Genomic DNA, 11,673 nt, shown 5'->3' with positions numbered 1-11,673 from the left:
AACGGCAGTAATGCAAGAATGTGAGACTTACAATAATAATGGGTAACTGTCAACTGGGGATATTTTCACATGATTTATAAAAACCCAGTTCCAAAAAAAAACAGTGCAGTGATTTGTACGTCGCATAAACCCAGATTTTATTCACAGTAGAACAAAGAAAATGCATTTGTTAGAAGACGAGGGGATGTTACACGATGGCACTCTCCTAACTTTTTGGACATTTGTTGCTACCATCAAATTCAAAATATTTTTCTTGTGATGGTACCCTGTGGTTCAGTTTAAATGTGATGTTTTGTGTCTTTGACTGTGGATGAAAAGTGGCTTTATGAGATTTGCAGATCACTGCAGACCGTTTTTGTTTACATTTTACAAAGCGTCCCAGTTTTAAGATTGTAAAGGGATAAGTTCAGAACTGTGGTTGTGTAACAACAACTGAAGTAATCATTCCTCTGGCATTGAATTGTTGATGGCCAGACTGCTTTGAGCTGATAGGAAGGCAACAAAAACCCAATAATCACTCATTACAACAAAGGTATGCAGGAGAGTATCTCTGAAGGCACAACAGTTTGGGCTGCTGATTGTGGTGAAAGGGTGTGGGAGATCATTTCTTGTCAGACTTGGGATCCCTAGAGTGTCAGATTACATCTAACCTGAGTACTGTTGCTGACTGCATCCATCCATGTATGCACAAGTTAAACCCACCAGTAGGATACCAAAGCTCAAATGATCTCAGACTCATTCCTTGAACATGACAGAGTTCACTGCACTCAGTCACCATATGTCAAACCAATAGAGTACCTCTGGGATGTTGTGGAACAGGAAGTTTTCATCACATATGTATCATATTTTCAGCAATTGTATGACTTTATGATGTCATAATTCCTATCATGTCAATAGGGACCAAAATCTTAGAGGAATATTTCCAGCACCTTGTTGAATCTGTGCCACTAATACTTAAAGCAGCTCTGAAGGCAGAAGGGGATCCAACCCAGTACTAGCAAGGTGCACCTAATAAAGTGGCTTGTGAGTGTATTTGTCTATGTCAATAAAAATTGACATAGGGATAAACTGGGAAGTCAATACATGGGTGAAATGGGCATGAAATATCTGGACGAAAAAAATATATAAGTGTAAATATCTTTTGCACAAAGATTCAAAATAACTTTTATTTGGTAATTTGCACGACCCCAACATTGTACATGCTGAGCTAACAACACAACATGTTCTCAGATTCTATACAAAAAGTTTCCATCTGCATCAAAGAAATCATTCCCAACTTGGACTGCTGGAGAGGGCTTTTCCATTTTCACAAGCTCTTCAAGTTCTTCCTGTGTCAACACCTGTCCATCCCAACTCTCTTCATCCTCCTCTGTAAGGTCACTGTCATTAGTGCTGCGTTCTGTTGTTTCTGTCACTGTGGCATCTTCACTAATACCAGCTGCAATGTGTGTGGGCTGAACAGTAACAGGGACAGGACTCTTAGCTAGGGAACGTGAGCCATGACCTTGAATCACCGGAGTCTGATTAGCCACAGGGATCAAAGCACCTTCTGTGCTTCCAGGTGGGAGTATGGCTTGTGAGTTCCTTTCGGGAAGTTTCAACCTGTCCTGCTGTGTCCTAGCACCTGAAGGCAGCACCTGCTGGCTCATTTTAGCCATTACTTTTGCATTCTGCTTGGCTTTTCTTTCAGGAGAGGGGACGAATTTGCTTCTCAGGACTCTCAGGATCACATCATGACTGACAGAGAAGCCTTCAGCCAGACGCTCTACTGTCCACTCATTTGGCTGATTTTGCTTCAGATGTCTGAAAGTTGATTGAGATTTCATATGAGGCTTAATTTGAAACACTTCTTAGTTTACTGTCTGGACAAACTTAACACTCATTCTCACCTGATCTGCTCAATGGCATCCCAGGTTAACCTCCTCTCTGGAGCTCCTGATGGTGTCATCTGCCTCCTCAATATGTGATACTTCACAGTCTTCTGTCTTTTTCTTTCTTCCCTGAAACAAATCCCCAGAATACTTCATATATCTTGTCATAAAGACACCATATATTTATTATTTAACATAGTTTTACACTGGAGAAATGTGTGAAAAGTCCTATTGAATCTTACTGAATTAAGGCTTGCAGTTTGTCCTCCACGTCCTCCACGTCCTCCAGTTCGAGTTCTCCATTAGATGTCTGATCGCTGTATCCTGGTCTGCTCGATCCTCTGTCTGCCTGCGCAGGGCCCTGTCCCATCCGTGCCTTGCTGGCCCCTCTGCTTGCAAATCGGCAGTTGGTAGCGCTCACTGAGGAAATCAGAGATGGAGCACCAAACTTGGAGAGGAGGGAGAGTATCTGCACAGACCTGGCCATGCCAATAAACGATGTGTCGTCCTTTTATTCCTTTCGTTTTTCTTTTCTTGTTTTTAGGGAGTCACTTAGGTGTCATGAAAACAAAAACTTATTTTACTATAAATTAAAATTAACCTTGCTGCTCACGCACTCATGGCACCACTCATAGAAGTACTTCCGCAAACACTGGGCTCATAGCATAAAATCGGCGCTCTACTGCCAACTAGCGCTACGGAGGTAACATTATTACGTGTCCCTGTACTGAACAAAGGTGATTACCTGAACCATAACACTACTTAAATTGGACGCGTTGCAGGTTTGACGGTACTGATGCTGGATTAATTTCCACTTTTAACATGATCGAATACCAGTTAACATAAATAATACAAGTCAGGAGAAGTCTGCTGAAATATAAAAACTCAAACTAAATGGCGACATCTGCCGAGGGGACAGGGACACTGCACGCTGCCTCGCCCCCCTGTTCAAGTGTCACGCAGCTGCGCACCTCTCTCCCAGTCGCCGTTGTTTCATTTGCGCCATTTTGTCCGCTCACTTTGTTGATTGGGCTTTAGCAAGCTGTACTGGAGCCAATCAGAGGGAAACCGGACAGCGAAGATACGGTAAGGAAGCCCCGATTGAAGGCATTGGTAGTTGTCAGCACGGATTGGTTTGTCATGGACCAACCAAATTACTAACCCTGCTTAATGCAAAAAACTCAAATTGCAGTTTGATTTCGACCGCTGCGTCCCAAGACCTACAAATAGCTTCATGTTTCTAGCGTTGGCCACCGCGAGGAAACATGATCCTCGCTTGGTCCACAAGCCTTAGCTAGCGTTAGCTCCTTCGCTAAAATATCGTTTCTCGAACAAAGAGCGGGTATAAAGCCACCGTTCGACCGTCAGCAAACGCTGCCAGGTACATTATAATGAGCTGTAATAAACAAGCTGCCCACAAGAAAATATACACGTTCGGAGTTTACGACACAAATGGCATCCTTATGCGCTTTCTAGAATTTACCACGCTTTTAGCTAGCGGACTGGCGCTAGCCGTGTTAGCTTCCCCACTAAAATACCCGCTAAATAAAATTCCCCTTTAAAGGAATCCAGCAGCTGACACGGCTGTGTCCTCCTGGGGGGATTATGTTTCAGCTGAAATTCGTAGACTTCACATTTGACACAGTGCGGCACAAGTCGGTGTGAGGAAGCAGTAGGTCCTATTTAAATATTGAGAACAATAAATTGAAAACACGTAGATATCGGTTAAAAAGACGGGGTTTTTTGCCGTCGAAAAAAATTATCATTTGTTTACGTATAAAATGCACTGTAAACCATAGAAATCCAATATTGGTTCATTTGTATGTTTTGTCTTTGCCTCATCAGGTTTTTCACGGTAAAAAGCCATGGAGCAGTACACCACTGCCACCACTACTACTGGAGAGCAGATTGTTGTTCAGACAGCCAATGGACAGATCCAGCAGCAGGTGAGCTTAGGGTTGACAATTTTATTGTCTAGCTTTTAATAAATAATATCTGATTCTCACACCCAAAATTTTAATCTGATGTAAAATGTATAGAAGTCCATTACTGTATATAGTAACCATTAAGTCTAATATACCCTACTAAGCTATAGTACTTTTTCCTTTGGGAAGGTACGATCTGTGCAGTCTGCAGTTCTGTTGAAGAAAGACGTTGAATCTATTTAATTATTCTTGAAAAATAATTTATTTCTGTGCATTTTATTTTCCACGCTGCATCAAATTAAAGTTGATTACGTTGATTAAACGTCATGAGGTGGGGGGTGGTTCTCTATTTTTTTTTTTTTTTTTTTGCTGGGAGTTGGAACCCTATTAGTTAGGTTGCTTAATATTTCTGCTAAGTACTCTTTAAAATACCAGAATAGGGAGGATGGAGTAGGTTTAAGTTTATTAGATTGATCAGTATTGCTGAACTATGAAATATTTTGGGTGCAGTGTATTTTTTATATACAGGTATAACAGAATAGCTTTAGTGTTGTTCTTTATTTAAACTTGAGTATGAACTTATACAAAATGCAGCAATATATTAAACAAACAGTTTTATTGATTAAAAAACACTATATCGGATTCATATCGGTATCGGCAGATATCCAAATTTATGATATCGGTATCGGACATAAAAAAGTGGTATCTCTAGTAAAGACTAATAAAAAAGTCACATTGTAAAAGACAACTAGTGACAATTTCTCAACGATATATAGCTGTATTTCACAATAATGCAAAATAACATGTATAATAATTTTTAACATGAAATCCTCAGTCACAAACATGAAGAAGATGCTATTTTCATTCAAGTTTCATGCTAGATTGAGACATGACACACATTTATACCACAAAAATATTAATAATCTAAATAGAACAGATCTTTTCTAATTACTCTACTTATAACCAAGAACATAATTGTTTAAAAATATGCAAACTTTTTTATCTTTTCAGGTCAAATTTTTAAGGTAATCATGTTCAAACTTTGTTTGAGTTTTCATTGTGCAGATTCTTTCTGCCTAAAAGGCAGAAAACTGGGTTTACTGGCCTTTTAAAATAAATAAATCTAGATATATTTCAAACATGAAGCTAACACTTCAAAGCAGGCATTATAGATATGTCCAAGCCTCAAACCATATAATTTTTAGGCAAATCGGAAATGGTTGAGTATACATTGTTTTTTTTAAAAAAAAGATGATTTGAGATGCAATAATCCAGTTCCAATATATTTTCTTGGTACTTTGTTGTTGAGTCTGTATATATGAGTCTGTATCCTGCCCTGCCTGCAGACACAGGGCACAGTGACGGCTGTGCAGCTGCAAACAGAGGCGCCAGTGGTGACGGCCTCAGGCCAGCAGGTGCAGACACTCCAGGTAGTGGTGTCACCGCCGCCCTGTGTCAGTGTCATGACTGTTTCACAGCCTACCGGTTTGCATGCCATAGCCAGGGCTGTTTGTATTTTTATTTTTCCAGGACCCATCTGTGCTGTTTGGTTCATCATTTCCCTCCCAAGCATGTCTTGCAACTGCACGTTCCTCAGCACAGTGTTTTCTGTGTCAGCCTCCGGTTTTTGCTTTTGCTCTCATGGCTGTCTAAACTGAGTTGTGCTTGTCTCTTGCTATTAAAAGCAAGTTTAGAAAGTCAGATGTTCTTGTTCTCAAGTGCGATGGCTGTGGAGAAAAATATGCAGAATATACAACAGAACAACCTTCTGAGGTCTGCATGGATCCACATCCATTACTGGCTGCCACTGTTCATCATAGTCTGATATTTTTCTTACTGTTGTGCTGAATAATGTCAGCAGGTACCTTTGCCCTTACAATTTTACTTCCTGTCATGCTGCTGCTGCTGCCACAGACCATAAGTTGTACGCTGTGGTCACTTTATGGTATAAGATGAAATATCAGTACCAAGTTGAACATGTGAATGCAAATTAATTTTACCAACATCTTGACCACAAAGGTACAGGAAGCAAATTCCGTTCTTGTAAGCTCTTGTTTCAATAGCAGTATGGCTGTAAATACAAGACCTAAATTCTACATGCAGAAGTTTTGTATTTTTCTGTAGCCTAAGCTCATGAGAAAAATGATTAAACATACACTAGATACATTGGGTCCAGAAATAATCTATGCTATATAACAGGATGCTTTCATGTTTGTATTTTAGGAAACCATAAACGTGAGATCAACAAGTGCTTTTATCCACAGTGTAGTATCCTGGATGTTTCTCATGTCATACCACTTGCATGCAGCTCTGCAAGTCACAAGAGACACCGAGACGAACACTGTCAGTGCTGCTATAATAGCTGTCTGAATCTCCCTGTAGGTCCAGGGACAGCCTCTGATGGTTCAGGTGAGCGGTGGACAGCTCATCACATCGTCAGGGCAACCCATTATGGTGCAGGCCATGTCAGGGAGTCAGGGTCAAACCATAATGCAGGTCCCTGTATCTGGTGCTCAGGGACTACAGCAGGTAAAGTATCTAAATTAAATTATACATTGTTCTCTAAAGCAACACTGTTTACTCTGGAATAATATTAATAGTAAACTAACTAGTATAGATTTGGAAGTAAACGCTGAAGTTTGAGAAGCACGTTGTACACTGAGTAGGTTTTTTTCCCCTTGTTGTTATTTTTAGTGTTTATGTAAGATTAAGTTGATAGCGAGGTAGCAAAGTGTACTTTTTTTCCATGTTTATCCTTGTTATTCTGTTTGCTGTGGTGTTGATCTATAATCCAGTTAACCACTGTTGATGTTTTTGTACCTGTCTGTAGATCCAGCTGGTGCAGCCAGGTCAAATCCAGTTGCAAGGTGGTCAGACTCTGCAGCTGCAGGGCCAGCAGGGTCAGCCTCAGCAGATCATCATCCAGCAGCCCCAGACCGGCATGACAGCTGGACAGAACCAAGTACTAAATTTTGAAAAAATTAAAAAAGCAAAAACCCAAGCTTCTTATTTAAAAATCTATTGAATAAATAAATCCCCATAAAATGATGTAAAGTAATTTCCCCCCTCTCTATCAAGGGACAGCAGATCAGCGTGCAGGGCCAACAGGTGGCACAGACAGCTGATGGACAGACCATCGTCTACCAGCCTGTCAATGCAGATGGTACTGTCTTGCAGCAGGGTAAACTAGGCTGTCCTCCAAAATTTGTGTTTGACTTCTGCTATTTAGACTTTCTAAATAGGAGCATGGGTGAGTTGTCATGTTCAAAAAGTTTTGGGATGATTATCTGTTTTCAGGAATGATCACAATTCCAGCTGCCAGCTTGGCAGGTGCCCAGATTGTACAAGCAGGGAGTGCCAACACCAACACCACCAACAGCGGCCAAGGCACTGTGACCGTCACCCTGCCCGTCTCTGGCAACATGGTCAATGCAGGTGGAATGGTCATGGTAAGGCCCTGTGCAGAGGTACCCAGCACCTTATTACCTTTGTTTTTCCTAATCTAGACTCTCACATGGGTATATGGTAAAGGTCATGGGCTTAAACATATATTTTTTATGAATGATCACTGGTGTTTTCATAGGTCAGTTATAATTATAGCTCACCTTATCAAACCCTAAAATGAACACGTCTAGGTTTGTTTAACCCCCCCTGTAAACCTGTGGTCCTTCTAAACAGGTGATTTTTGGATACATGCTCTTCCCGGGCTGTATCCATGTTAAATACAATTCACATTAGCATTTTGTTCATAAGTAAAACTAATAATGTTTTGGAAGTTTCATTATTGGTGCTTATATTGCCTGAAAACAACAAAGCATAAATAGGGTTCCTTGAATTTAAGTCCACATTTAAAAGATGCCGTGTTCACTGCATAGACTGTAATCTTAATGATGTGAATGGTCATCCAAATCCGGCTTGTCTTTGAATGCTACCCATTTTGTACAAACAGTAGTTGATGGTCAGTTTCATTGTGTCATTTTGCTCTGGACTTTTCAGGTTGGGCAGCTTGCATCCTTAAGCTAGTAGTTAGTAGAATAAACTGACATTGTGAAATTTCCTGGCAGTGGAGACCCAGTATGCAACTGTTGGGGAGTCTAAATAAGAATGACTTAAAACATCTGTATGGGTGTGGAAGAGCAGTGTGAACTTTTTTCTTTTATTTGAATGGATTGATATTTGTCTTTTTGTGAGTAGGATCTGTTGTAAAATGCGTGACATATTAAGCACTGTGTCTTTGTCTTTTCCTTCAATCAGATGGTACCTGGAGGTGGCGGCGTTCCCACAATGCAGCGAATCCCATTGCCAGGGGCTGAAATGCTTGAAGAGGAGCCACTGTATGTCAATGCCAAACAGTACCATCGCATCCTAAAGAGAAGACAGGCTCGGGCTAAGCTGGAAGCAGAGGGCAAGATTCCCAAGGAAAGGAGGGTAGGCCATTTCTGTCAAACGTATAGACTTGAGAGAGGGGGGGGGAACCCTATATATTTAAATTCTTCTGTGTTGTACTCTGTGTGTGATTTTTAGTGATGGGCTTGTTGTGAACCAAATTTTAATGTGAGTAATCCACCTTCTTCCTGTCTAGCAGAAATATCTACATGAGTCTCGCCATCGTCATGCAATGCAGCGTAAGCGGGGAGATGGTGGTCGTTTCTTTTCCCCTAAGGACAAGGAAATGGGTCTGGGATTATCACAGGTAGGCAGCTGTGTGTAGAAAGAACATAGCAACTCAAGCCTATAATGCTTGTTGCAAATTGTCATACACTTAAAACTGTGAGATTTTAAGTGTATGAGCTCAATTTGCTTTTGTTACCTCCCATTTCTGCCCTTCTGATGCAGGATGTTGCCCAGGCAGCAGCAGATGAGACAGTGGCTCAGATGATCCGAGTTTCATAGCACTGTCACTGACATCATCACTTCTTTCTGAACTCTACCCTGCCTGAGATTCTTCATCGCAGCTGACCTCCTGCCACCACTTTTTCCTTTCATCTGTACTTCCTCCTGCCTCACCGCCATACACCAAACCACAGTGCTACCACTGGGCTTTTTCTGTTGTCTCTACTCCTACACTGGTCTTCCAGGGAGCTGGCTGTATGGCTGCTGAGACTATGAACTTTTCTGGCCTTGTTCATCCAAAAAAATGGATGCTGTCATGCTCAGCTTATCTGGTTGAGCACTAAGGACCAGCTTTTTATTTTCGTAAGCATTAGTTTTGAAAATAACGAAGCTAGTGACAGGAAATGACAGCCATGAAGCCATCATGTCAGATCCTGGTCTGTTTGAAAATGAGATTTTTGTCACCAGTGGATGCTTTTTGGTTTAAATATTTTTTGTAAATGGTACCTGTTGTGTTTTTTTTTTTTCCTTTTTCTTTTTTTAAAAAGAGATATTCTTTATGCATTGATGCTACACTGCTGTTCTTTATGTAAGCGCCCTTATTTTGGAATTTCATCTTTTTAAACCCACATAGCGCAGGGGTGGTCTCAGCATGCCCTGTGTTCACTGAGTAAAAACAGAAATGTAATACTAATGTGAAGATTTTGTACAGCCATTACTTCCCCAATGTGTTTGGAATACCTACTGATTTGCCCAGTTGTGTGGATGCATTTTATACAGTTAGTAGTTGGTGTTTGTTGGGAAAAAAGTAGTTCAGTGTTGCATCACCTTACGCACTCTTATCCACGTAGTTACATCTTCATCGTTCAGTCCGTCTAGGTGGTTTTTTTTCTTCTTTGTTTGAATTGTTTTTTACCTGTCAGATGCAGTCCTGCAATGTTATTTTTTTTTAAATAGTACTCTGACATTGTATTCATGTAACCTTTGTCAATTAAATTTTATTAAGTGACTCAAGGTTATAGGTGGATTCTTCTGTTTTTTTGTTTTTTTTTTACTCCCTGATTGTGTAGAGTTCAGACTGTCATCTATTTATTTAAAATGTCCCCTGAGTCTTAGCCAATGCCATGTAGTTTTGTTTGCATTATAATGCCTTGGATGACATTTGCTGGAATTTTTTTTTTTCACAACTATGTTCATTAGAAACTGTTTTTCTCTTGTTGCATGAGTATAATTGTCAGATATTTTGGACAAAGTAACATACATTTCAATTTTTGATAAGGATGATTAAAATTCTGTGTATAGTCTGTGAAACCTTTGTGCACTTATTTCATTTTTTTTTTTTTACTCATGTATTTAATTTGTTCATAATGAGATGTCCAGCATTGTGCAAAAGTCTTGAACCAGTCCTCATTTTCATATTTTGCTAGAAAAATGGGGAATAGGTGTAAAGCTTGTTTCAAAACCAACATGTTTTGAAACAATCAAAAAATAGCCCACAGCTTCCCAAAGCAAAAGCTGTTTGTGAATATATTTTATGTAGCCAAAAGTTCCAAAACAAAATATATTCAGTTTGCTATCACAGGAAGAGGAGGAGTAAGGAGTTATCTCATTATATGATTCTTTGATTAAAAAACAAAACTAAAACTACCAGATTTTCAAGATGTTTCTAACTGATGATTGAGTGACTACTACTTAGGTCATAATATTAGTAATTGGGGGTCAGAAGTGGTGGTGGATAATCATTTGTTGAACTTAAACTATATTGTGACATATTCTGAAACGGGGATGAAGTTCAGGTTTTTCACCTTGAACAGTATAAAAATATCAGGGAAGAGGGGAAAAAGTGGGGAATTAATTAATATGCAGAGTAACAGTGATGTTTGATGCTGACTAGCAAAGTAGGGTTTGTACAAGTTGATGAGAGTACATTTTGTGCGTCTATGTAAGTCTTACTCTGTGAACAGTAGCCTCCAAATAACTAAATTAAAGGTCACATTTGATCAGTATTACAAATACCTACCTGCCAACATTCTAGTGGTTTTATGATTGATTGATGCACACTGGCCCACTAGAGACAACAGAGACCTGCTGATATAGACCTTGTATAGAAATGCAATCAAAAGAGAGCCTTTGGGTCTTGGGGTCAAGGAAGAACGAAAGGACACCTACAGAAAGAAACTGGAAACCCACTCCAGCAGAACAATACCAGTGATGTGTAGAGTGGAATGGGGGAAATAACTAGGTTTAAGGTGACAGAAAGACAAACTGGGCCAAATGGAGAGAGCAAACGAGTTTAACGTTTTTTTTCAACAGGTTTAGTTCACACTAAGCTGCTGCTACCTACAAATCCTGGAGTCCACACCTGCTCTGTCTTAGTGATTTGCCCTTCTTTTCCCCAATTGAACTCCATGGATCAGATTCCTCCATATTTGATTAACACCCTCTGCTTGACTGTGACATCTGGCCAGGTAAGGAGACAGCTGGAGAAACTGCAACAGGGCAAGGCATCAGAGCTAGCCATCTGTCGGTGATCCTGCGTAACATTTATAATACGAAACAGGAGATGGTAAAGAAAACATCCTGTCTGGTTGGCTGCCCTCATTTCACATTAATATGATGAATGTGCTGGGGAGACTAGACTCATCCCACCTAAGAAGGCTGGTGAAAATAACTCTTGACCCATATAAAGAATTTCAGAAATATAGGATATATAAGGCCTTTATTATCTTATTACCTTTGAAATTGCAAATACAGAATTCTGGTCCTGCTGCAGTCTTAAAGAATTTTAAATTCAGTTAATTATCTTATTCAGTAAGGCAGCTGAAACAAAGTAGTCATGCGTAGTCGTGTACATTTAGCCGGAGGTTGACTTTAGTTCCCCTTTTCCCTGAACAGGACCTCCCAGGTAAAGCATCGCGATTAGCAAACTCTGCCAATCAGGGGCTGTAGCTTGCGGACGCTGGTCCCCGATCAGCCAATCATTAAAAAGTGGGCGGGACTTGTGTTAAGAGCGCTACGCTGATTAACAGGGGGCTGTATAACAG

At 40.2% G+C, this 11,673-nt stretch overlaps 2 protein-coding genes across 13 annotated transcripts; one reads left to right on the top strand and one right to left on the bottom strand.

Annotated features, from left to right (window-relative positions):
* Positions 1 to 1,139: 1,139 nt before the first annotated feature.
* ngrn (neugrin, neurite outgrowth associated) lies at positions 1,140 to 2,761 on the bottom strand. The gene is made up of 3 exons (XM_004554265.6): positions 2,114 to 2,761; positions 1,890 to 2,000; positions 1,140 to 1,803 (listed from the first exon to the last, which is right to left on the bottom strand). The coding sequence occupies exons 1-3, from the start codon at positions 2,356 to 2,358 to the stop codon at positions 1,227 to 1,229; spliced, it is 933 nt and encodes a 310-aa protein (XP_004554322.3). The 5' UTR covers positions 2,359 to 2,761; the 3' UTR covers positions 1,140 to 1,226.
* A 59-nt stretch (positions 2,762 to 2,820) lies between these two features.
* Positions 2,821 to 9,940, top strand: nfyal (nuclear transcription factor Y, alpha, like). 12 transcript variants are annotated; one of them, XM_004554256.6, is made up of 10 exons: positions 2,821 to 2,957; positions 3,717 to 3,817; positions 5,143 to 5,226; positions 6,179 to 6,325; positions 6,627 to 6,758; positions 6,875 to 6,977; positions 7,094 to 7,263; positions 8,051 to 8,224; positions 8,379 to 8,489; positions 8,633 to 9,940. In XM_004554256.6, the coding sequence occupies exons 2-10, from the start codon at positions 3,737 to 3,739 to the stop codon at positions 8,687 to 8,689; spliced, it is 1,059 nt and encodes a 352-aa protein (XP_004554313.1). In that variant the 5' UTR covers positions 2,821 to 2,957; positions 3,717 to 3,736; the 3' UTR covers positions 8,690 to 9,940. The 12 variants fall into 12 exon arrangements, with proteins under 12 accessions (XP_004554313.1, XP_004554315.1, XP_004554316.1 ...); XM_004554258.6 differs by having other exon boundaries at positions 5,143 to 5,229; positions 6,875 to 6,959; XM_004554259.6 differs by having other exon boundaries at positions 5,143 to 5,229; positions 7,094 to 7,245; positions 8,382 to 8,489.
* The last annotated feature ends 1,733 nt before the right edge of the window (positions 9,941 to 11,673 follow it).

The sequence above is a fragment of the Maylandia zebra genome, linkage group LG20 (genome assembly GCF_041146795.1).
Source record: "Maylandia zebra isolate NMK-2024a linkage group LG20, Mzebra_GT3a, whole genome shotgun sequence".
In the NCBI taxonomy this organism is placed as follows: domain Eukaryota; kingdom Metazoa; phylum Chordata; class Actinopteri; order Cichliformes; family Cichlidae; genus Maylandia; species Maylandia zebra.
This window is presented reverse-complemented; position numbering and strand designations above follow the sequence as displayed.